Consider the following 27,998-nt stretch of genomic DNA (forward strand, 5'->3'; position numbering starts at 1 on the left):
ACAGAGCCATAGGTCCCGGCTGACAGCTCCTGGGGAGGAACATTCAAAGGCTCCCTTCCCAGAGGGGGTGCTCCAGTCCCGCCCACCTCACACTACAGCTCAACATCGGATCTGGGGGCTTCTACTCCAACAACTGGGGAGCACAGTCTGCCCCCAACAGGTCTGTGACAACCACAGAGCAAACAGGAGGCCCCACTCAACATCCAGTGCAGGCCCTGGTCACCACAACACCAAACACACCCCTAGCAAGGGGACAACAGCCAGCCACACTCTGAGGAAAGACACGGCAGGCATCCATCCCAAGAACAGCCCTTGCACCAAAAATACTGGACTCACACAGTCTTCACACAGATACTCCCACATAAAAACAGCCCTTCAAGACCACAGTGGGTAACTGTTTCTCCTAACTTCAGAGAGTAAGAGAAATAAGTAAAATGAAAAAGCATAGGAACCACTCCCAAATAAAAGAACAAGAGAAATCCTCTGAAAGACAAACAGTGAAACGGACCTCTCCAGTCTACCAGAGCCTGAGTTCAAAAAGGAGGTAGTAAAAATGCTAAAGGAATTAAGACTATGGATAGAAATGCAGATCACTGTAAAAAAGCAACTCGAAACTATAAAGAGGAGCCAATCAAAATTAGACAACTCAATTGCTGAGATAAAAACCGAGCTAAATGCAATCAAGACCAGACTAAATAATGCAGAAAAATGAATATGTGATCTGGAAGACAGAATAATGGAAATCACCCAATCAGAACAGCAGACAGAAAGACGAATGAAAAAAAAAAAAAAAGAAGGCAACAAACGAGAGCTATGGGACAATATAAAACACGCCAACATACACGTAATAGAGATTTCAGAAGGAGAAGAAAGAGAAAGGGGGATCGAAAATGTATTTGAAGAAATAATGGCTGAAAACTTCCTAAACCTAAAGAAGGAAACAGATATCCAGGTACAAGGAAGAACACAGGGTTCCAAACAAGATGAACACAAACAGACCCACACCAAGACATATCATAATTAAAATGACAAAAGTTAAAGATAAAGAGAGGATTCTAAAGGCAGCAAGATGCATAGCACAGGGAGATCAGCTCGGTGCTTTGTGACCATCTAGAGGGGTGGGATAGGGAGGGTGGGAGGGAGACACAAGAGGGAGAGGATATGGGGATATAGGTATACATATAGCTGATTCATTTTTTTATACAGCAGAAACTAACAAAACATTGTAAAGCAATTATACCCAATAAAGATGTTAAAAAAAAAAATAATAAAGGCAGCAAGAGAAAAAAAAACAAAGTCATTTATAAGGGAATCCCCATAAGACTATCAGCTTATGTCTCTGCAGAAACTTTTCAGGCCAGAAGGGAGTGGCATGATATATTCAAACTCCTGAAAGGGAAAAACCTGCAACCTAGGGTACTCTACCTAGCAAGATTATCACTTAGAATGGAAGGAGAGAAAGAATTTCTCAGACAAGCAAAAACTAAAAGAATTCAGCAATATTAAACCAACCTTAAGAGAATATTGAAAGGTCTTCTTTAAATAGAAAAGTAGCAAGAATCTATAGGAAAGGAAAAATCACAATAGGAAAGGCAAATATTTCAAAGGATTGAAGAACACTAAAGCTAGTATGTAGATAAAAAGACAATTTAAAAAATTGTAAAAGCAATTTAAACTACAATAAACAGTAAAAGAATAAGCATAAAAATGTAAAATAGGACATCAAAATCACAAAATGAAGGGGGAGGAAAGTATAAAAATATAGATCTTTTAGAATGTGTTTGAGTCTGTATGACTATCAGTTTAAAGCAAGTAGATATAGTTATGGGTCAACATGCTTGAACTCCATGGTAACCACAAGTCAAAAACATACAAGAGATTCACAAAAAACAAAAAGAAAGGAACTCAAGCATACTACAAAAGAAAATCACCAAACCACAAAAGGTAAAACAATAAAGAAGAAATGAACACCCTGATACCAAAGCCAGACAGAGTCACTATAAAAAAAGAAAATTATAGGCCAGCATCTTTGATGAATACAGATGCAAATATCCTCAACAAAATATTAGCAAACTGAATCCAACAATAAAGGGTCATACATCATGATCAAGTTGGATTCATACCAGGGTCACAAGGATGGTTCAACTTACACAAATCAAGGTGATACACCACATTAACAAAAGGAAAGACAAAAACCACATGATCATCTCAACAGACACAGGAAAAGCATTTGGCAAATTTCAACACCCATTCATGATAAAAACTCTCAGGAACATCTCAACATAATAAAGGCCATTTATGACAAACCCACAGCCAATCCTAATACTCAAGGGTGGAAAGCTGAAAGCCTTCCCACTAAATTGAGGAACAAGACAAGGATGCCTACTCTTGCCATTTCCATTCAACATAGTATTTGAAATCTTAGCCACAGCAATCAGACAAGAAAAAAAATTAAAGGTATCCAAATTCTAAGGGAAGGGATAAAACTCACTATTTGCAGATGACATGATACTCTATATTGAGAACCCTAAAGTCTCCATACAAAAACGATTTGAACTAATAATGCAGCAAGGTAGTAGGATATAAGATTAATATACAGAAATCTGTTGTGTTTCATTACACTAACAGTGAAACATCAGAAGATAGTCTTTTCAGCAAGTGGTGTTGGAAAAGCTGGATAGCCGCATGTAAATCAATGAAGTTAGAATGTTCCCTCATGCCATACACAAAAATCAATTCAAAATGGCTTAAAGACTTAAGACATGACACCATAAAACTCCTAGAAGAGAACAAAGGCAAAATGTTCTCTGACATTAATTGCAGAAATACTTTTTTAGATCAGTTTCCCAAGGCAAAAGTAACAAAAGCAAAAATAAACGAGAGTGACCTTATTAAACTTAAAAGGTTTTGCACAGCCATGGAAACCATAAACAAAAAGACAACCCACAGAATGTGAGAAAATATCTGTAAACAATAACAAGGGCTTAATTTCCAAAATATACAAACAGCTCATACAGCTCAATATAAAAAAAAAAATCCAATCAAATGGGCAGAAGACCTAAAAAGACACTTCTCCAAAGACGACATACAGATGGCCAACAGGCACATGAAAAGATGTTCCACATCGCTAATTATTAGAGAAATGCACATCTAACCTACAATAAGGTATCACCTCACACCAGTTAGAATGGGCATCATCAAAAAGTCCACAAATAATAAATGCTGGAGAGGGTGTGGAAAAAAGGAAACCCTTCCACACTGTTGGTGCGAAAATAAATTGGTGCAGTCATTATGGAGAACAGTGTGGAGGTTTCTTAAAAAATTAAAAATAGAGTTACCGTATGATCCAGCAATCCCACTCCTGGGCATATATCCGGAAAAGATGAAAACTCTAATTCGAAAAGATACGTGCACTCCAATGTTCATAGCAGCACTATTTACAATAGCCAAGGCATGGAAGCAACCTAATTGTCCATCAACAGATGAATAGATAAAGATGTGGTATATACATACACCATGGAATATTACTCAGCTATAGAAAGAATGAAATATTGTCATTTGCAGCAACATGGATGGACCTAAAGATTAACATACTAAGAAGTCAGACAGAGAAATACAAATATTATGTGATAACATTTATAAATGGAATCTAAAAAATGATACAAGTGAACTTATTTACAAAAGAGAAACAGACTCTGACATAGAGAACAAACTTATGGTTACCAAAGGAGAGAGGGAGCATGGTGGGGGGAACAAATTAGGAGTATGGGATTAACAGATACAGCTACTATACTTAATATAGAGAAGGAACAGGGATTTACTGTATAGCATAGGGAATTATATTCAATATCTTGTAATAACCTATAACGGAATATAATCTGCCAAAAGAAAACTGAATCACTATGCTATACATCTGAATCTAATGCAATATTGTAAATTAACTATACTTTAATAAAGTAATAATATAAAAAATTGGGGAAAAAAATAGAGACCTCTCAAAGAGATTCCATGCCTAAGAAAGAGTAATACCATTTTTTGACAGCAGAATTAGGAAGGAAAGGAATATGTTCTCTTCAAATGGCAATTTAAAAATTAACAATAACAACTGTGGGGATATTCTTACACAGAGCCGTGGACAATCCTATTAGCTTGGATAGGGCTGCATCACTGGGAAAGCACTCTGTCGGAAATTAGGGTACCTGGGTTTAAACCACGGTTTTGCCACCGGGTATTTTCCCTGGGAATGTCAGCCTCTTTGGTCGAGTGTGAGCTTAGGAAGGGGGCAAATGCACCCCTAAAGAAGGATGACCCATGCTCTCTGTCCAGCCACAAGAGCTAAGTCAAGCTTATGTATCACCAGGAGGACAATACTGCAGCCAGATCCCCCTCACCTTCAGCCTGCTGACCTTATACAAGTTTTCATCTACAACAACACTGGGTCCTCATCTGTTGAGCTACAATAACACTACCTACTTTAAAGTGTTATGAGAGTTTAATAAGATAATGTAGAAGATATGTAAAAGCATCTATTATACAACCAGAAGACAGTCAATACTGAAAAACACTGAATAAGAATCTCTCCGTGGTAACCAATTCTTTAAAAGGACACTGTGACAGAGCTTACAGTTGCCTGTTGATGGGTAATTTCTCTCTTCTCTCTTGACAGAACTCTGATTTTGTTGGAGAGGGTGGGGAGCAAATTGCCCAGTTAAAATATACCCCATCTTCTCTGCAGCAGTATATCCTTGTAGATATGGATGATCACATATCTAAGTTTGGCCAACGAGATATAAACAGAAGTTGTTAACAGGACCACCAGAAAGACTCCTTGAAAGGGAGGCCAACTCAGTCTTTCTCCTATACCCCTGTTTTCTGCTTAGATAACACCTGCAATGCCTGATAGCCATCCTGTGACTATGCAGCAACCCAGAAGCTAGAAGCTAAGCTCTAAGGACAGTAAAATAGAAAAAAAAAAAAAAGGGACTTGCATCATGATGACATCACAGAATCCACCTGGAATACCTATCTATGGATTTCTTTTACATGAAATGAAAAAAAAATCAGTTTCAAATAATGCTCTGTTAGAACATCAACAAGTATTTACTAAATGTATTGTTAAGTCAAGAAAATCAGAAACTTTCTATAAATCAATTTTTCCAAATCTAGCTCATTAATTATAAAAGCCCAAAGAATTTTCTGGATTTCTTCTTAGTTATCCTTACTAGTTATGCTTTAGAGCATATATTATCAATGTGCATTGTAGATCTAAACAATGTTTCTTAACCTGAAATCCAAGGATCATGAGTCCTTAAAAGTACATGAAACGTACCACAATGTTCATTGCAGCTCTGTTTACAATAGCCAGGACATGGAAGCAACCTAAGTGTCCATCGACAGATGAATGGATAAAGAAGATGTGGCACATGTATACAATGGAATATTACTCAGCCATAAAAAGAAACGAAATGGAGGTATTTGTAGTGAGGTGGATGGACCTAGAGTCTGTCATACAGAGTGAAGTAAGTCAGAAAGAGAAAAACAAATACCGTATGCTAACACATATATATGGAACCTAAAAAAAAAAAAAAAAAGATTCTGAAGAACCTAGGGGCAGGACAGTAATAAAGACACAGATGTAGAGAATGGACTTGAGGACACAGGGAGGGGGAAGGGTAAGCTGGGACAAAGTGAGAGAGTGGCATGGACATATATACACTACCAAATGTAAAATAGATAGCTAGCGGGAAGCAATTTCATATCACAGGGAGATCAGCTCGGCGCTTTGTGACCACCTAGAGGGGTGGGATAGGGAGGGTGGGAGGGAGACGCAAGAGGGAGGAGATATGGGGATATATATGTATATGTATAGCTGATTCACTCTGAGAAAACATATTCTCAGAGGTCTATGGTCTGAAAAGTTAAGATCTAAGGATCTTTAGACATGCATAGAAAAGTTAGGTTTAATTAAGATGTAAAAGCAGAACCGATTTCTCTATTCAAATAAACATATTCTTAAAATATCTCAGATCACTGAATATCTCACAAATAAGTTCAACTAATTTCCACCACTTAGATTAGAAAACATTTATTAAAGAGTCCTTATGTTACCTGGTATTATTGAAATGTTAAAGAAAGTATTAAAAACAAATCCAATAAAAATCTTGTGAATTTTATCACCTTTCTTTTTGAAACCATACAGATTAAGAAGATAACAGAAGACAGAAAAGCTATGAACTCCAATTTGTGTATTATTGCTGCTAAAGGTAAAGATGGGGCAGGACACTTAAGGCAGACATCACACCAGCACTATGAGAAGTCTGGAGAGCATCAGCAAGAGCCCAGCAGTGGATGTTCTTTAAAATCTCCTACAAATATTTATTACTTTAAAGCTGAACAGGGCTCAACTGCTTAGAGGAAGAAGAGAAAGAAGGTACAAAAAGTACCTACGAGGGACCCCAAGAGGCAGATATCAGGGAAGCACCAGAAAAATCCACCACCTAATAGTGAGTTCATGACCTGGGAGGGCAAGTTTTTGAAGAAAAGGCAGTAGAGCGTTCCTGACCCCGGTGAGCTTCTGAGAGAAGGAGGATGGGCAAACAGAAGGGCCACGCTTAAGAGAATAGTCCTTTGGTAGCAACTGAGAGCAGGGAGTTCCAGGGCTGTAAAACTTGAAAAGCTACTTTGGCCTCTCATCACTATACCTCACAGGAACCTCTTGATACTGATACCACAAAAAGCCATCTCACTGAAATATGAGTAAGAAAAAAGGAACACAGCCAGCAACTAGACAGAGACAGTATTTTTTTTAAAGTATAAAAGAGCACCACGACTTTCTTGAAATAACTCGTTAGAAAAATGCTGCCAAGAAACAAATGAAAACTGTAACTTAACCTAACAAAAATAACTAACAAAAGTTAAGAAGGAAATGATACCAAAAGCACATGCCACAATGACAAAGATAAACTATTTCTTTAAAATGAAAAACTTTTGTGCATCAAAAGAGATTATCAACAGAGTGAAAAGACAATCCACAGAATAGGAGAAAGTATTTGCAAGTCATATATCTGATATAGGTTTAATATCCAGAATATGTTTAAGAACTCCTACGACTCGATAACTACAACAACAAAACCCATTCCAAAAATGAATAGACACTTCTCCAAAGAAGATATACACGAATGGCTAATAAGCACACAAAAAGATACTCAATTTCACTAGTCATTAAGGATATGCAAATCAGAACCACAATTAGATACACTTCACACCCATTAAGATAGTTATTATCAAGAAAAAATCAGAAAGTGCTGGATAGGATGTGGAAAAATTGGAACCCTTATGCATTGCTGGTGATGATGTAAAATGATACAGCACTATGGCAAACAGGTAGTTCCTCAAAAAGTTTAAAAATAGAATTACCATATGATTCATCAATTACACTTCTGAGTATGTACCCTAAAATCAGGAACTAAAAAAGGTATCTGTACACCAATGTTCATAGCAGCTTTATTCACAGTAGTCAAAAAGTAGAAACAACCCAGGTGCCCATCAACAGATGAATAAACAAAATGTGGTATATATATATACAACATAATACTATTCATTCTCATAAAGGAATGAAATTCTCATAACATGAAATAACATAGATGAACCTTGAAAATATTATGCAAAGTAAAATAAGCCAGATACACAAAAAAACCCAAAATTTTATGATTCTATTTATATGAGATACCTAGAATAGGCAAATTCATAGAGACAGAAGGCAGAACAGTGGTTCCAGGGGCTGGGGGGAGGGGGGAATGGGAGTTATTTTTTAACGGGTACAGAGTTGGAGATGAGGAAAAAGTTCTGGAAATGGATAATGGTAATGGGTCACACAATACTGTGACTGTACAAATGCCACTAAATTGTAAGTCTAAAAATAGTTAAAATGGTAAATTTTATGTTACATATATTTTACCACAACTTTTTTAAAAGTTAATGAATTGATCACAATGATGAAAGGATACCACAAAGCGGAAATACAGAAATATAGGGAAGAGACAATCAGTCAAAAGGAGAAAGTGAAATGGAGACTGGCAGAAATCAGCAATGGAAGGAAAGGAAAAGACAGAAAATTTTCAGAAGTGAAGACTAAATTCTGATGAGCACAAAGGAGAACAGAAACCATGGACAGCCCAGTAAGGGACACGGAAGACATAAATGAGAAAAGTAGACATAATCAAACATTTTTAAAAATCACAAGGAGTTGATAGCTACAGAAAGCAGTTAAGTGAACTCCAATATATGTGTTATTGAAGTCCCCAAAGAAGAAAACCAAATAATATCTTGGAGTAGAATATTCAGTGAAGTAGAATATGTAAAGATGTAATTCACAAAAACTTTCTTTAAATAGAGGCCTTGAATCTACAAATTGAAACGGCACAACATACCCAGAACAGTCTACGCAAAGATACATTCTAAGGAAATTATTAGACTAACAATAAAGAAATAATCCTTTGGGCAGCCAGGCAAAAAGTATGTCATAATGAGGAAAGAAAACATGAGTGGCCTCAAATTTACTGACTGCAGTATTTAACATAGGAAGACAATGGAATAAGGCTTACAAGATAGTTAAGAAAACATGAGCCAAACTGAATAACCAATCAATCTGTCCTCCAACTATAAAAGCTACAGTTTGAATAACAGGCTAAGAGAATACTGTACACATGAATCTTCCTTGAGAAAACTACCAGTGCACAAATTTTAACCAATTAATAGATGACTGAGGAGACTCTGATGAAAGGACTGGCAAAGACATTTTAAAAGGAAATTCAAAATTTTAATTTAAGAAAATTAAGCAAAAATAAAATAAAGTAAAAATTTTAAAGTATAACCGTGTTATGCGAGGATGGAATGAAGAACCTGGAACAATTACACTCAAAAGAGAAGACTTGGGTTAAAACATTTCCAGATTTTAGAAAAGCTGCCATGTGATTCAGAGGACAAAACCAGAAAGTGAATGGTATTTATCTGGAGACAGATTTTAAGATATATAAACAAGAAATAATGGTCACTTCTAAAGATGGAATAGATTTTCTCAGAGGGTGGTGAAGTTCCTAGTAATCAAAGATAGGCAAAAACAATAATGTGATACCATTTGTCATCCTTTCTACTCATGGAAATTTTCCTTAAAAGAAAATGTTGGTAAGAAGAAAAGAGGTGGAATGTAAAGCAGTTCGTATCTGGAGGGCAATTTGGCAACACCCAAGAGACGCTGTATTCACCCTCCCTCTAGGCCATCCTCCCTCTAGCCAGGTCTCCAAACAGGGGAGAAGGGGAGGTAACAGTGTGCAAGACTCGTGTCTTATGCAAATGGGAACTCAAGATAGTCACAATATACTGTTAATTGGGGAAAAAAAAGAATGCTATGAAATCAAGGTCAAGTATAATCTCTTTTTATAACTTTATATGCTCATAGAAAGAACTATAGGACATAAGCAAATATAGTATATGTTTCTGGGTTATGGAATCTTAGATGATTCTTATTTTCTCCTCTTTACTTATTTGTATTTCATAATTTTATATGTTAGACATATATCACTATTATACCAAGAAAAATTAAAAGGTTATTATAAAAAGCTATATTATCTATATAAAAGAACTCAGGACCTACTGCTGACTTCCAGTGACGGTAGAATAAAAGGTCTGCAAATCCTCTCCTTAAAAAACAGTGTAGAGACTGGACAAAATTGTCAAAACGACCGTTTCAGAGCTTTGGAAACTGATTGAAGGCAAAAAACACTGAGAAGCACTTATTGATGAAAAACTCATGAAGTTTAGTTAAGAATAGTGTGAGTTTGTGGTACGCTGCCTGGGCCTGCTTCCAACCCCTCCGCCCCCCAGGCTGGGCTGGTAGAGCCCTGAAGACCAGCAGCTTGGGTTTTGGCTGAACTGATTTAGAAGACAGGACAAAACCCCACACCCAGTGGTTCGTGTATCTGAAAATGAACTTATATCCAGAATATATAAAAAGAACCCCTACAACTCAATAAGAACAAACAACTCAATAAAGAAATGGGCGAGGGCTTCCCTGGTGGCGCAGTGGTTGAGAATCTGCCTGCTAATGCAGGGGACACGGGTTCGAGCCCTGGTCTGGGAAGATCCCACATGCCACGGAGCAGCTGGGCCCGTGAGCCACAACTACTGAGCCTGCGCGTCTGGAGCCTGTGCCCCGCAACGGGAGGGGCCGCGATAGTGAAAGGCCCGCGCACCGCGATGAAGAGCGGTCCCCGCACCGCGATGAGGAGTGGCCCCCACTTGCCGCAACTAGAGAAAACCCTCGCACGAACCGAAGACCCAACACAGTCATAAATAAATAAATAAATAAATAAATAAATAAATGGGCGATATGAACATTTAACCAAAGATGATATACAAATGGATAATATGCATATGAAAATAAGCCCAACATCATTAGTCTTTCAGAAACTGAGATAGCACTACAATTTCACTACATGGGCTACAGCAAAAAAACAAAAAAACAAAAAAACAAAAAGTCTGACAAGACCATCTGCTGGCAAGGATATGGAGAACCTGGAACTCTCATACACTGATAATGGGGATGTAAAGTGGTGCAATCATTTTGGACAACAGTTTGGCAGTTTTTAAAAATGTTAAACATAAATTTACCCTATGATCCAGCAATTCCACTCCTAGGTACCTACCTAAGAGAAATGAAAATACAAGTTCACACAAAGACTTGGATATGAATGTTCATAGTAGCATTATTCACAATAGTCAAAACTGAAAACCAACCAAATGTCCATCAACTAGTGAATGGATAAACAAAATGTGATATAGCATATAAAAGAATGTTATTCTATTATAATAAAAAGGAATGAAAACTGATACATATTTTTGATGAACCTCAAAAATATTATGCTAGTGGGCTTCCCTGGTGGCGCAGTGGTTGAGAATCTGCCTGCCAATGCAGGGGACACGGGTTCGAGCCCTGGTCTGGGAAGATCCCACATGCCGCGGAGCAACTGGGCCCGTGAGCCACAACTACTGAGCCTGCGCATCTGGAGCCTGTGCTCCGCAACAAGAGAGGCTGCGACAGTGAGAGGCCCGCGCACCGCGATGAAGAGTGGCCCCCGCTCGCCGCAACTGGAGAAAGCCCTCGCACAGAAATGAAGACCCAACACAGCTAAAAAAATAAATAAATAAAATAAATAAATTTATTTAAAAAAAAAAAAATTATGGTAGTAAAGAAGCCAGTCACCATAGAACATATATTGTATGAGTCCATTTATATCAAAAGTCCAAAAAAAGGCAAATGTATAGAAATATAAAGTAAATTAGTGGTTGTCTATGGTTGGGGTTAGTGGTGCAAGTGGGAACTAACTGTAAATGGGCACAAGGGATCTTACTGAAGTGACAGAATGTTCTAGAACTACACTGTAGTGCCGTTTGCACAATTGGTAAATTTACTAAAATTATACTGTACATTTTCAATGAGTATTTTATGGTATATAAATTACACCTCAAAGATCGGTTTAAAAAAACAGAAAGTCAACTACTGCTTGGTAATTTCCTGCTAGACTGTCAGTAGAAAGAATACACTGAATATTAATTTGCTTTTAGAAACATTCCACATTCTTCATTATAACTGCACACTTTATCCAGCTTCAATAATTCTAGATGAAATAGGTAAATTCTGGGGTGGTTCACTATTAAGTGACTGCTGCTACACCAATGTATAAAAACCTGGAAGCACAGAAACATCTGTGTGCTTAGAATCCCTTGGTTATTTTGGGAAAAGGGGTACAAGCTCTTCATGCCACTAATGTTGAACCTGCTGTTCATCACTGCCGGCAGTCTTAATAGAGTCAAGGAGGATTTAAATGGAAGAGAGGTTGTCATCAAATGTGAAAAACACTCTTGGAAAGGCTATACTTGCCATTGGTTCTCAACAAGTTTAGCAAAATGTGAAGTCAGAAACAGAAGGACGTTTTTTAAAAAGTTAGAAAGACTCATTTAAGGTCAATGACCTAATACAGTAAGAAGAACTAGAGTGTTAAAACAAAAGATTCTAAAATGTATAGCTTCAGAAAAGCCAAATGTGCTTAAAACTAATGCTGCATGTTAAGTACTTGCAGGCTGACGTGATTTACTTAGAGTGTAAACCACAGAAATAAACATTTCTACAAGAGATCATTTACTTACAGTTTGACTAAAACTAGTTTCTCCAGTATTAAAAGAATTGCTGGAAATTAAGACCAAAAGTAAATTAATTGATAGGACAATTTTATATCAAAATTCTCTTTGAACTGTTTTACTTCCAGCATACATTTTCTACTCTCTACGCTTTTCCTAGAATGAACACTATTTGACTGAGTTCCACTGTATAATTTTAAGTGACATACACTTTTCATACAGTGAAATGGAGTAAAAATTTAGCAAGCCTGTAGTAATATTCTCTAATTCCTTCATTTAGAAAATCTGTTTTTACAGCTAATGAGACTAATTCAAACGTTAGTTACCCTCACCCCATCCCCAGGGACCTAGTTTTGTATTCTTAAGATCATGGAATCTTGCCCTCAGCTTAGGCTAATCACCCCATCGTTCACATAAAGGAGGTCCTAATGAAGGGAGGATGGGGGTAGGGGCGTGTTTATGTTAAATTCCCAACAGCCTGACGAAAACGTATAATTGGCTGAGAACTACAAATTCTGGGACATACGCAATGGCTCACAGAATCCTAGAACACTTCTGGGGTATCTCACCTCATTAACTCTAATTCCTTCATGGAATGCCTACGACTAGTCAACCCATGACCACTCAGCTTTCCTTTTCTTACTTCTAGTGATGGGGCACTGACCACCTCATAAGGCAACCAGCTCAATTTTTAGACACCAGAATCTTTAGATGCTTCTTTCTACTGGTTTGACGCTGCATCATTACCTTCTACCCAGCTCTAGGTCTGCTTTATGAAATTTACAGGGAAAGTACACTTCCTTTCATATATTAGACAATTTTTCAAGTAAGTTATATATTTCAATATATATCTGTAAAAGAAGTACTGTACACATTCAAAGTTAACATTCATTGCCTTTATGATTATAAACCAATCTGTTTCTTCCAGACAGAGCTACCATTCCCCTGCTCTTTGAGCAGCTTTTATTTTTAATAATTTAAATGTAATAAAAGTAACACATGCACTTGATCAAGACCCAAACAACATACAGGAGTTTAAACTGAAAAGTCTTCTTATCCCAGCTCCAACGGTTCTTATATTTTCTTGCAGAAATTTTGTATGCACAGTTAAGCATATATATGCATACTCTATTGAAAAAGGCAAATGTAACTATTTGTATACTTACACTTGCTTTTGCTACTTTATCTATTTCAGAGGTCTTTCCATATTAGCACATATACCTGTTAATATTACATTATAAAGACACTATAATTGACTTAACCAATCTTATTTACTAATGTTTAGGTTATTTACAGTTCTTGATATTACAAATATTTCAGCAATAAGCATTCTTGCAAACATTTCTATGTAATTGTACAGATACCTGGAAGATAAATTCCTACAGGTGAGATTGCTAGATCAACAAGTTTATAAATCATACTTTTTTTACGCTAATTCCAAAAGTTAAATGAGTAGTCTCTTGACACCAGACTTATATATGAAAGCAAAATAAATTTTCATTTTACTTGTTACTATATAAATTATAAATTTTGATACGCATTACCACGTTGCCCTACAAAAATGCTTCGTGGTTTACAGCTTGATTGATAGCACGTGAGAATGCCTATTTCCCATTCTATCGTCCTGAAAATTATAAAATTTTAAATTTTGCCAAAATTTAACTATGGATGAGATTGAGCAATTTTGTGTATTAGCACTTACGTTTCTTATTTGTGTGTGAACCTCCTATTCATAAGCTTTGCCTAATTTTAATTGGGTAGTTTTTCCTACTGATTTATAGGAATTTTTTTGTATATTTAAAAAAAATTAATCTTGTTTTAGTCATGTGTGTTGTAAATATCTGTCCTAGTTTTCTTTTGGCATTTTAATTTGTTTATGATACTTGTGGTTGTGCAGACATTTTGGTTGTCAGAAAACTTTACCCATCTTTTTCTTTAGGGTCTGCGGCTTGGGTCTCCTTTGAAACACATTCCTTGATCCAAAATTAATTTTTAACTTCACACGTGTTCTTCTAATATTTTTATGATTTTACTTTGATGCTTATAACTTTGATCCATCTCTAGTTTTAAAGAGTTAGGAAGAAATCCAGCAATTACTTTCCTTCAAGTAGCTAGCCATTATTAAACTGTTTTAATTCCTGTCATTTTACTATCTGATATGCTAAATTCTCCAAACTTAGTCTCAAAGGAGTAGCTATAATAATTCAGAGCTGTCATAAAATAATATCATATAGATTATTTTCCCATAAACCACTCATTTTGAATGATAAATTTTTAAAAATCTCCAAACTGCCTGTTATTTATATAATTATATAACATATAAACTTAATTATGCTATGACTTGCTGCAGTACCTCTCCATAAACCATTGCTAATTCACGGTTACAGAGAACAGCTCAGATATGCTTTCTTATGGTCTCTGTTTCACAAACTACCGGACGCAAGCTTCTTCTCTGTCTTTGAAATTTAGTTTCCCTAAGTCAGCTTTAAGATATGGATCAGAATTAATCTAACTTACCATTTTAGCATGGTCTTCCCTACTCAGTTGCCTCATTCTTTCACTTTCTATGCTACTTCATGCTAGTTTGCAGGTTCCAGCACTGTCACTAAAACTTCCACAAAATCTTCTGTACAGGAATTAACACTAAACCCGTCCACACAACCAACTGTGCTTCACAAAAATGAACCCTAGAATAAGTAACCTAGATACAAGTGACTTTTTACCCCCAACTCAGCATCTAAACACTCATCTATTACTGTGTTATGGACGATTTTCTGTTTGATTTTTGAATTCTCTATGGCAAAGATGAAAATTCTTCTTGCAACACAATTCAAATGTGAAGAAGATAGACATGCCTTTGACTATTAATCTAGTCTTCTAATACCTCATCATTGGTTTACTGTAAAAGAAAACAAGGCAAAATGAAATGTTTAATCCTGTTTAAAATTTGGTCTAAATCCAATAGTATAAACATTCCATTCAGATTATAGAGTCCTTTTTTTATTTAAAACAGATAATTATAGTATTAAGGAAACCACCTTAAGGCAAGTAGCGAGCCATATAACAAAGATAGTGTTTTATGATGCTTTATAGTTTACAATGTATTTTCACATTAGTGTTTGATTTGATTCTCACAACAATCTCAAACAATTTAGGCTGCTATTGTCCCCATTTGATAGATGAGGAAGTGAGAGGTTAAACATCTTGTCCAAGGTCACAGAGCCAGGAACTGGCTGACCCAAGACTCTAAGCCATGCCTCCTGCCTTCAAATCCTGTCTCATTCTAATGCATGACAAGCTTCCCCAAACCACAGAACAGTAAGCCATTGCGTGATGCGGTATATCGGTTAAGATGTTTTAGACTGCAAGTAATTGAAATTTCAGCTCAAACTAGCTAAAATAATAAAGGACATTTATTAACACATTATAATAACACAAAGGAGTTCAGGGGAATGGAAGACTAAGTTGGTAGATGCAATGGCTCGTCAACGTCACCACTACTTTGCCATTTATTGATAAATTAACTAAAGGCAGATCTTTAGGCTGCCTTCCCTCTCGATCCATAGATTAGATGCCTGCCAGCAGCATCTGGGGTATTGAATTCCTTGTTTACATTCAGTAGGGGAGTGGGAGACAGACTGCTACCGTAACCATGGACCATATGTCCTTCTCTTTGTTTGATTTGAGCAAGTTAGGTTATGGCCAGAGAGAGTGTTTGTTTACACATTTCCCCGCTACCTTTGCATTTAGGTGGGAAGACGTGACTAGTTCAAAGCAATGAACTATGAGAAGAGACATGAGTCACTTCCAGAATGAGGCAGATAAGAGCATGTGTACCTCCTCCATTTCTTTCTTTCCCTGATGTAACCTAGGGGATACACGGTAATATGCTAAACTAGCAAACAGATCACAGAATGGAGGAAGCCTGGATACCAGAGCCACCGGATGGAAGAGAGATTCTGACAACCTGCATCAGACTCTGAGTAATCTACAAATTAATTTTTGTCTCCCTGAGCTAAATCCTGAGATTTCAGGATTTGTCTGTTGGGACATCCAGCGTTAATTACCTTGATCCATGCAGATTCCATGCCCACCTGAGGGAAAGCTATGCACTGACCAGACTAAACATCATCTGAGATGGAATGGATGTGCAGAGTCTTTCGACTATGTGCAATTTTATAGTAAGAATTCCTGTGCTATTCAGTAGGAAACTCAAATGATTAAAAGTACAAAATATTTATAATTATCCTGCTAATTTTTGCTAAATGGAAAATTGTGCCATTTTCACGAAAAGCACCATCAAAAAGACAGAATGCCTTTGCAGACATACCTTTAGATTCTTGAGGGTCTTCAAAAATCCTTTTAAAAATAAAATACAAGCAGGTGAAACTGCAAAACCTAGGGCATGACTGATCTGTTCTGTGCAAACATTTATTGAACAACTACTACTGCCTAGCTCTGAGCAAGAAGCAAGTAATGCAAATAAGATATGACCCCTTCTGTCGAAACTATTGCCTCCTAGAAGGCAGATAGACAAATTACGGCAAAAAGCTGAACAGATGGTCAAATACTCCCTAAAATCTACTATCAAGACAGCACACTGCTCAATAATGTCTAAGATCAGAGTGTAGTAAATAACATAACCAGGATTTAAGCTCAGGTACTCCAAGCTCCAAACAAGGCCCATGTTTTTCTAAAACCCCAATAAAAAATGGGTTTAAAAAATTTAAGGGGCTTCCCTGGTGGCGCAGTGGTTGAGAATCTGCCTGCTAATGCAGGGGACACGGGTTCGAGCCCTGGTCTGGGAAGATCCCACATGCCACGGAGCAGCTGGGCCCGTGAGCCACAACTACTGAGCCTGCGCGTCTGGAGCCTGTGCTCCGCAACAAGAGAGGCCGCGATAGTGAGAGGCCCGCGCACCGCGATGAAGAGTGGCCCCCACTTGCCGCAACTAGAGAAAGCCCTCGCACGAACCGAAGACCCAACACAGCCAAAAATAAATAAATAAATAAATAAAATAAAAGTAGCTATAAAAAAAAAAAATTTAAGAAATTCATCATGACATTTAAGAAACCTAAATACAGCCTTTGTGGGAGGAAGCTGGTACCAATAATCAAACTAGAAACTACAAAGAGGATAATTGTGATGGCTTTGAAATTTGACCTTACATATTGTTTGTTGTATTAAAGAAAGTTTGGTTCAGTTAAATTGATAGCAAGAGAAACAATAAGGGAACAGACACAACTTAGTATTGACAACATGTAAGGATATAGGATAGCTTGGTAGATATATTCAACATAGATAATTAAGAAGAGATGGAAGAACCAAGTTAAGCACCCAACATTTATGAGACACCAAATATTCATGTCTTTAATGGGTCGCCCATTGATTGTACCCATTCTGGCCCCATGTGCTCTCTGCCTGAGATATGGGCGTAAAAAGCCATAGCTGTTCAGCCGTGTCTTAGCAAGTTACAATTATACCTAGGCACACTCGCCCCTGATGATGGAGCAAGCTGTGTCGGCTCCAGATACACTCCATCTGCTGGGCCAGCTCACACTCAATACTGGTCTTCAGAAATGCACCATGATCAGGGAAGGCTGACGGCCGAGAAGGCAAGAAAGAAAGGAAGGATGAATATTACGTAACACAGGATTCAGGGAGTGTGGTCCTTTAGTCCCACTTAAACCCCTTCTAAGTAGGTAAACCTACCCCTATGTTTTCCCCCTTTGCTTCACGCTGTGTTTTAGGCTGATTCAATAAATCTGCGACTAGAGTATCTTGATTTGGTCTGTGAGCCTTTCTGTACCGTGACCTGCCTACACTATGAGGTACGTGTAAGGTAAGCTGATGGCATCAGAGGGTAAGGCCAGGAGGTGCCCAAGTTAGGGACAAAGGCTACAAAGCCTGGGATACCCCTGGAATTGTTGCCAGCACCAGCAAGAGTTGGGGCTAAGTCAGGGCAGGTGGCCCGCCGGGTCCTGACAATACCAAGAGAACTGACCCGCAAATTTACCAGCCACAGACTTGCTACCTGAACTCACTCACACAGCAGAACATTCAGAGTATGTTCTTATAGTATAAGAACCTACTATAAGAACCTACACATAAGCACTCTAGGCTCCCCTTTCTTCATCCACTGGAATATGTAAACTCCCCATTCTCAGCCCACCTCTCCTCAAAATGACCACACACCACCTTGGACAGAACAGCTGGAGGGGCAGGGAATCTGAAAGACTCAGGATTCACCTGAGAAAGCTTGAGTCATCCACGAGAAGAGGCTAAGATAACATCAGTTGGCAAGCATAAGTTTTCTGTTCTGCCTGGGGGTGATGTACCGAGGAAAAATAGGTATGTTACGGTAAAGAACCTACCTCTTCTTTGTAATGTAAGTAAATTCGTGAGTCCATTACCGTTCTACTAACAGCACTAGAAATTTGGGAAAGAGAAAAAACAAACGGAATGAGGAAGAGAAAGTTGGTAAGTCAATGGAAGTAGGAAATGAAAATCTTTAAACCTGTCTGCCCCACTTCAAGAATCCATAAACACACACACCCATACACACTCTCTACAAATATCTGGTACTCGATTATTTTGTCCGGAGAATGACTATCTTCAGTAGCAGGATACTGAGCAGTTACTACATACATGTCTAAGTAGAAAAGTCCCAAACTAAAAAAAGCATATGAGCCCATATGCATTCATTTATGTGTGACTTAGTTCTCACTTTTCTGCCACAAACACAAAATGTTTTGTTCTTCGATAGCTCTTTTTCCAGAAATACTATGCCACGATTCCTAAAAATGTGTTTCCTCCTATAGTAAAACTGGGACACAGCACAATCAAAGGCCAAGCTGGAGTCGAAGGGTAAGAATGATTGAGAAGTACTCATCCATTGGAGTGAATAATCTCTTAAATGGTATGATTTTTATGTCAACATTAAATGAAATTTTGTACATGCTTTGGATATAAATTAAGGAAAAATATGGAATTTCATACATGGGTTAGTCTGCTTTTTAGTCAAGGTAGAGATCAATATATGAAGGCCAAGGGCAAGTAGTAAAGATCCAATCAATCAGATGTCTGCAAATCTCAGGACAAGTAGATCAATCTGATGCTTTACACATTTCCAGCTCTAAAGTATTTCTTTTATAAAGCTGGAAGAATGCACACCTGTGTCTGAAGTAAAATAAAAACCCAGTATTTCCACATAGAAAAATCAGATTTTGAAGGAAACTCTTTGGAGTGATAAAAAGATCACCAGCTGCACACCTGGATGCTACAAGCCCCCAAGCATCGGGGCTGAACAGAAAAGAGACAAGAGTCGGGAAGACTGGCACACAAGATGCTGAGATGTTCTGAGCTGAAAACGAGGGAGTCAAATCACCCTGCAGTTTTACTAAGAAGATTCAACCTGTGGGGCTAATGCGCCATCTGGTGGCCATTCAGGGCCTATGTGTCAAAAATTACCCAGATATTTCTAGATATTTTAGGATGCCATGATAGCTACAACAAAATACAGCTCATTCTGAAACTTAATAAAAATTATCTGATCTCAATGTGATGAAACACTAGGGAGCAGTTAATAATACAGAATAAGATATTTCTCATTTAGTACCTCCAGGGACAAAAAAAAAAAAAAAATGCCCCTTGGAATACAATACCAACTTGAGATTTCTTTATGCATTTTCTGCATATTGAGATAAAAAATTTAATTACAGTATCCTGTAAGTTATATAATTGAAGATACATTCGGTTATTGCAAAAGATTACATGTAAGCACCAACAGAACTGCTTTTGAAATTCATGAATTTCAGCCCTAGAAATATACACATTTCCCCATGGATTTTAGATCAGTGTTATTTATTGCTGCCACTGTATTATAACCAGAAGTTTCCAGAAGGATTCACACTCATTTATCCACTTAGCTCTTTCACCATTACTTTTAGCAACCACGCTGAAATAAAAATTCTAGAAATTACTAGATGAAAACAAGAATATGAAATAGAAAAATGCTATATATATATTCTCGGAAGCAAATAAATTAATGGTTATTTTAATTCTTTTAATTTGTTCTCAATCTAGGCACAAGATATTTCCAATAACTACAATTTAGCTCATATTTAACTCTTTCAGAACAAGAAAGCCTAAAACGCTCAAGAGTGATCTACAGTGTACCAAGTTCACTTAACTGAATAAACTCGGCAGGCATTCTTCCTTCACCTGTTTTTGGAAAAGGAAAGTGGACAAAAACACGGAATGCCACCCCAAATACTGCTTAATGTCCATCTGAATAGACAGGAATTTAAGTTAACTAATCTCCCGCCACCTCCTAGGAAGGAAAAACAGAGTCACACAGACATCTCCCCAGAAGTCGGAGGGCGGAGGCCCCTCCTGGGCCCCGGCAGAGTCCACGGAGACAGAGGCGGCCTGTACTCACACAGATGGTGAGAGCTCCAGCGCCCATCTCGCAGGAAGTACCCAGTAGATCTGATGAAGACTGGATGAAAACATCAGAATGACAGCAAAACACTAGAATTCCATTCGGTCGATGTGCTCCGATGTGAAACACAGCTCCAGATCCAGAGGCCCCACGGTGAGCGGAGAGCGGTTCGCAACATTTTCGGAAGTGTGGTTTTGCTTCTGATTTGGCTCAACCCACATGGCCGGGAGGACTGCCTGGAGTTGAAATCCGATCCAGAGCGTCTAGGACTGGCGAGCAGGCGGAGTCACGTGACCTGGGTCTTAAGTCGCTGACATTTTTTCCTTAAACCTGACTTGCTAGATGCCACACACAGGCTTCTTCCGTTCAGAAAATGCCCATCACCTGGCGGTGTTCGTTAACAGGACTTAACTAAGTGCAGAAAGCGAAAACATACTTGCTTCCCGTGGCTACTCATCGCCAAGAAAAATTCACGTATTTACACTCAGGTTTAAACCTGCAGGCATACCTCTCACCTTTTCTGAGGCAGTTTTCACTTCTGTTGCCCCCCCTAAAAATCAGTTACATTCCATCAGAATTTTCTTCCTTCCACCTTTATTCTATCAGCACTGTTCTAAATGAAATGCTCTATTTTGTGTAGTTACTTAATGCTTCTAATTATTTTCAAATTATCTTACATACACTGGTGATAAACATAAAACATGTTTCCAGACAGCCATAATTCTACGTATGCGATTTACTGTCTGGAAAATTAGCCTCTAGCTGACCTTTCAAGAATTTTCTACTCCATATTGCTGTGTCATTAGAAGATCTGATTTAACAATTTCCAAACATTTAAACGGACAGCTAAAATATCCATTTCATTCAAGCCAGAAGGAAACTATCCTATTTTTTTAATACCACTTTTCTGTCAAATCTTTTTTACTGGCACCTTTAAGAGAATGCTGACGAATATTACGTGGGAAGTTTCACTTGACCCAACTTTAAAAGACTTAAATTGCCCCCAATCACAAAACATATTAATAATGTTGTATCTTAAGGGGAGGAGGTGGGAGGAAAAGGGAAAAACGAAATCATCTCCCATTTCAATACTTTTCTTCAAATCTAGTATTCTTTGTGTAACTATAGCCAACCAATGCTACCTGCAGCAGAGCCAAGATAGCAGATCGTATCAAGCAAGCCACAGAACGTGACAGAGTATGTTTTATTTCTATACGTGCACACATAACACTGCACAGACTCTACTTCCAAGAGACAGAATAACACAATCCCAAGGCCATACAAGGGAATGGACATCGGATAATGGACAGAATCTTCTCTATTGCAAAATGGAAATTTTTTCTACTTCCACCTTAATCTAGATTTTATCACTTCTGCTTCTTGTTCACCCATTAGAAAACTAGGCTGATTACTAAGGAAAATCATAAAATAAACTGTTTCTAATACTTAAATTTGTCTTTTTCTGATTATATAAATATTGCTTGTCCATGGTGAAAAATAAAAAGATTAGGTCACCTCGAGGCCCATCATCCAACATCACCCAATCAATATGTATTACCTACACTGGGCCAAGTGCTATGCTATACACCTTACTGACAATGTATGTACCTTCAATACTGGATCATCCAATGGGGAGAGGGAGGAATAAGTAAATAAACTTTTTTTTTGATTAGTAAATGTAGAGACGCTAATAAAGAAGCCAAGATGTGGTAAAAGAATAACAGAGGTCACCCAGAAACATTTAACATATCTACTTCCAGGATCTTTTCTATGCTTTTTTATAAATTTATTTATTTATTTGTTTATGGCTGTGTTGGGTCTTCGTTTCTGTGCGAGGGCTTTCTCTAGTTGCGGCAAGTGGGGGCCACTCTTCATCGCGGTACGCGGGCCTCTCACTATCGCGGCCTCTCTTGTTGCAGAGCACAGGCTCCAGACGCGCAGGCTCAGTAGTTGTGGCTCACGGGCCTAGTTGCTCCGCGGCATGTGGGGTCTTCCCAGACCAGGGCTCGAACCCGCGTCCCCTGCATTGGCAGGCAGATTCTCAACCACTGCGCCACCAGGGAAGCCCTAAGCTTTTTAAAAAACATAATTTAAATCTAATTTCTGATCATTTTAAATTCTAATTTTTTTCACTTAACATTGCATCAGAGGCCGGATCCCATATTGTTAGCATTATAAACAATTTTAATCATGTGTAGTACTACATTCTGTATATATAACCATTTAGTCATTCTCCCATTTTTAGACATTTACATGGTTTCTGATTTTATGTATGTATGATTTTAAGTAATGCTTTGTCCTCATTCTAATTTTTTTTTCCTAGTAAAGACTCCTGAAAAGTGAAATTTCTGGATCACAGAATATGAACATGTGCTAAGGCTCCTGACATACACTGGCTTTGGCAGTTTATATTCTACAACCCACCCTGCCCAAGTCTGACTATTTTGTAAAACATTTCCTAAGTCAGTTCGTGAAAATGATTTCTCATCTTAAAACTTACACTTCTTTTTTATCATAACATTAAAGATATGAAAATCCTTATTAGTCATTGGTATTTTCTGTTCTGTGAACTGTCTTTGATCCATTTTCTTTGTCCATTTACCAACTGCAGTCAGTTGCAGTCTCTTTTATAGGGTCATTGTAAAGATCAAACGATATAATCCATAAAAGGCATTTATTTTTATTACCATTTGCCAGGTGCTATGCTAACAACTTTCGATGCTTATCATATGGTTTGACCATATATCTATCTGGAATTATTCAAAATATAGTAAAAGTTGATGTTTTATTTTCATATAACTACTGTGGCCCAGACTGTTAACACTCTCCTGTATGTAATCTCTCTTTCTGATAACATTAGAGCTCTTTCTCCCCCTTAGTTGGCTGAGCCCATGGTTATCCAGCTGGAGACTACATTTCCCAACCTTTCACACAGGTAGACAGGGCCATGTGACCAGATTTGCATTACAGAATGTGTACCGATAATATATGTGCAATAGTATTCTGCGTCATGTGCTTAATAGGAAATCCCTTGCTCCACATATACTCTCCTTGCCCTTCATCACAAGCCGGAATGAGGATGCACCGGAAACCCAGCTTCAACCATGCAGAAGAGGAACAGTGTCCCAGAGGATGACGGAGAAACTAGATGGAAGGAACCTAGACCTCTGAATGACCCTGAGGAGTACAGCGTCCTACAAGCCTAGACCAAGTAAACTTTTATGTGGGGATGAAATAAATCTCCCAATAAGCTACTATATTTGAAGGTCCTATATGTAAATATACGTGTATGTATATAAAACAACTTTGTCTTTAGCCTAACTCATATACTCAACAAAAGGACTCAGCCCCATTTATTGAGCAAATTTTTCATTTCCCACTTGTGACACTATCCATACTATATATTAAATTCATACACACATACACACACATGCACAAAACAGGGTGTTTTTCAGGCTAAAATATTCTATCTAGTTTTTTTTTCCTAGTTTTATATCACTTTCCTAATATTTGAACAACTATAACTTTATAATATTCATTTAAATATCTAACAAAGATAGCCTTTTTTCATTATCCATCTCTTTCAAGACTGTGTTGCTCTTCTTTCTAATCAAGTCTTAATGATGAATTTCAAAAACATTCAGTAATGTCACATCAAGTTAGAGAACCAAAAAATTATACCTCTTGTTATTGTTTCTAATAGATATATGTTTGTCTTATTTCTAATTTGGATATTACTATATAAAGATGACATAAGGAGGAAAAAAAATCTAGTTCTAATCTCCATAACTTTTTATATACCATTATAAAGTAAAATTAGTACTGTACCTAACAAATTTTTATCCTTATTTTTCTGTGATGACTAGATTTCACTTGCAAAAAAGAAACCCTGAATAGGCCATTTAACAAAAAGCACCAGAAGACTCTCTTCACTGCAAAGTTTGTTTCTCCATGGAATATATCTATAATTGGAGTCTGAAATATTATATTTTCCTGACCCTCAAATGGATGAAAGTGATAGTAGAGTCCAATTAATTCCAGACAGGTCTCTGAACTGTCACACATGTATATCCCTGAGTACTGATTTACAAAGAACCTTAAGATATACAAGCCAAAGCCAAGAGATTTACTTATATGAGTTACTGCTTTTCCCCCAGAAAGGATAATCAAGGAATTTTAGAAAGCGCTTTTCTGAATAGTCCACTATGGTGGGCTAATTCGATGACTACTTCCAGAAACGCTGAAACGCCATGGCAGGACAAAGGATGTCCTATTTTCAAGACAATCCCTGGGCACCCTGGAGGAAGGTGCCAAGGTTACTTCACAATGGATGGTCAAGGCCCCTAGGACACTGTCATTCAAAATCACCCTTTGACCTGGGGAAGCCTGATGAAGGAAGCTAAAAGGACCAGGTTTACCCTCTAGCCTCCAGAAAAGCTAAAAACGCTTCAAAGCCAAGCCCTCCGATGCCAGCTGGCAGAGCTATCAAAGGACAAAATCTCTTTAGCTGGAGCAGATAGAACAGTTGCCAGAAGAACAGTTGGCAGCACCTGTAGATATAATACTGTCAGCCACGCAGCAGGTACCAGCGAGTATCAGGGCGGGTAGTGGCAGCGGGTGGCAACTATAGAATGAACCACCTGAGGCCCATTAGAAATGGGGCAGTGGAGGCTTTTTTTGGTCCAAACTCAGGCACAGTCTTTACTCCAGCTCCTGCCCTATCCCAGCTATTTCTCCATGAGAATCCCAACCTGGCCTGGAATCAATGACATCCAATCAGACAGGATAGCAGAAGTCAGCCAGTCAGCAACTATTTAGCACTTATATACTCTCTCGCAGTCAGAAACGTTCCGTTACTTTGGTGTTTGAATCCCTCACGGTAGATGCACCTGGAAGATTCCCTGTTCTAGTCCAGGGTCAGCTAACTAGCCTGTGTGCCAAATGCAGCGACCCTAGATGACGTCTGGTCACACCCGTCTGTTCACATGATGCATATGGCTACTTTGGCAGTACCAGGCAAGAGGTGAGTAGCTGCAACAGACAGAACCCATGGCCCGAAAGCCTAAAATATTTACCACCTGATCCTTTATAAAGCTTACTGACCCTTGCTCTAGACTATTCAGTAACATTACTGGGTATTAGAGTCCTCATATAACCAGAGAAAGACTGGTCTATGGGCTTTGGTGCCTTAGAAAACAGGAGGAACTAAGTCTTTCTTTGGTTTGTGAATCTGCTTTGTTCAAACAGCCCCATTCTGTGGGGTCAGGCCTATTCTTATCTTCTCCTAAGTATTTTCTGAAAGATTCCCCTGAAAAAGGTCCCATTTAAATCTGATGATCTCATCTCTGCTCTGAATTCTAGATACCTTCCCATCCCACTTCAGGAAAAAAAAAATGACCACAGTCCTAGGAAAAGATCAATTTCTTTGTAGCCATGGAAACCAATAGCCAAAATAACTAACTTCAACCTGTTCAATCGTCAGCTTGCCTCAGTAAACCACCTGGTTTTGCAAGCCAACCCATAAATGACAACCCATCACTTCTGGCCAGTGAAGAATGCTCCAATAAACATGTCTCTGAGGGCCAAGCAGTCGATAACCGCCTTATTTGAATAACCACTCTCCTTCAGATGATGTCAACACCTCCTGAAAGCCCACCAATCCTAATTCCACACTTCCTGGGTAAGACAGCAGTCTGCTCTGCTCAGAAGGACTTTCTGCCCAGCATAGCTTTCCCTTACCACAGTAACCAAAAATTCAGCCGTCTTTTTATTTCAGGTACTGAGTATTGGTCTCGTCATTCTTTGATGCAACCCGAAGTTTAGACACCCCAATTCCATGGGTCATTTTTAAGCCACATTGGTTGACCTGAACTTCTATTGCTTCCTCACTAGCTTGCCTGCTGCCCCTCTTCTAGTTCTCTTTACAGCTTCCATGTTAACTCTCAGCATGCCCCCCTTGGCTGAGGCTAGACTGCTCGCTATCGTTCCCTCCTCCCCCGGAAGCCAAAGCAGATCCACTACACCACTCTCCAGGGCAGGAGAAAATCAGGGCCCAGCCCACGATGAACTGGGCAAGAGGGCTGACTTGGGAATAGGAAGCCCTGGATATCCATGGTAATCCCCCAGACCTGGGAAACAAGAGAATAGCTACACTTGCTTTTTTTAAAATTGAGGTAAAGTTGATTTACAACATGATATAAGTTTCAGGTGTACAACACAGTGATTCACAATTTTAAAGGTTATACTCCTTTTATAGTTATTACGAAATATTGGTTATATTGGTGTGTGCCTGTGCTGTACAATATATCCTCATAGTTTATTTATTTTATACTGGATTTTCTTTTGAAAAGTTTTAGTTATTTTCCCAACAAGCTTGCTAAAGCCATAATTAACTTTTTAATTTCACAAGCACTTATACAATGCACAATGTGTACCTATTAATATTCTAGGAATTATGGCTAAGGAGAGGTATGGGAAATGGTGTATCACTTGAACTATGAAGTATACGTAAAAATATTAAGGACATCAGTTGCACATCTTGTGAAGGTGTTCTGTTTGACCATTTTGTCTCACCTGCAGAGTGATTTGAAAGGCCATGTACCTGTACTAGGTGGGAATTACTATTGCTAGCAATCAACACAAACACTTAATACCTACTGTTCGTCATTCTGCCAGCTTCACAGTTTACGGTTACCTCATGGCCCCTAGAGGCACTTGAGTCTTAATCCTTCAATTAGAAAATACAGTACACTAAACTGTATAATCAAATTTGAAATGTGTGCCCTTAGTAGTTGAGAAAATTCTAAAATTAGAAGACAGGAAAAGATGGGATGGACAGAAGCGACTGCAGCTAGAGCTGCAAGAAGGCAAGTGTTGAGCTGACTCATACAGAAGTCATTGATTAGGATGGCAGAGGAAGGAGAGGGCATCTAACGTGGGTCTGTGTGATGAGCACGGAGACAGACACCAGCGGGAAAAGCACGGGGTTTTAAATAGCAAAGAAAGAAACCTAGGCGAATCAGGAACTACTGTAGGTTCTTAAGTAGAATGAAAAGCTTGAGAAAACTAGTGCCAGGTTCATCTGGAAGTCTAACAAGAAGGTGCTAGGATGGGAAGGAGACTCTTTATACATAAATGGACTCTGTTAATAATAATCCAGCTGAGATGAACAGGTCTTGAATTTATGTAGTGAAGGATAAATCACATGAATTTTGTAGACAGAACTCCTAGGATGAATAACTGACTTTACGTAAGAGGCAAAAGAGGTACCATACTGGTCAAGGGAAGAGAGGCATGCAAGATGATTCTAGAGTTGGTTTTCCAGGACCCTGGAGCAGTGCCTAATAACTACGGTACTTTA

The 27,998-nt window shown here is 38.2% G+C and overlaps 1 protein-coding gene across 6 annotated transcripts in view; it reads right to left on the reverse strand.

The window, feature by feature from the left end:
- The window catches only part of FAM13A (family with sequence similarity 13 member A), a 340,103-nt gene extending 319,252 nt beyond the window's left edge, over window positions 1-20,851 (reverse strand). For all 6 annotated transcript variants that reach the window (XR_009008361.1, XR_009008360.1, XM_057546846.1 and 3 more), the window contains exon 1: window positions 20,636-20,851. Coding sequence is in view for 4 of the 6 variants with exons in the window: in XM_057546846.1 (XP_057402829.1) it covers window positions 20,636-20,662 (27 nt within the window). In the remaining 2 variants the exon portion in view is untranslated. The remainder of the gene's footprint in view (window positions 1-20,635) is intronic.
- Window positions 20,852-27,998: the final 7,147 nt, after the last annotated feature.

The sequence above is a fragment of the Balaenoptera acutorostrata genome, chromosome 5, assembly GCF_949987535.1.
Source record: "Balaenoptera acutorostrata chromosome 5, mBalAcu1.1, whole genome shotgun sequence".
Classification (NCBI taxonomy): Eukaryota; Metazoa; Chordata; class Mammalia; order Artiodactyla; family Balaenopteridae; genus Balaenoptera; species Balaenoptera acutorostrata.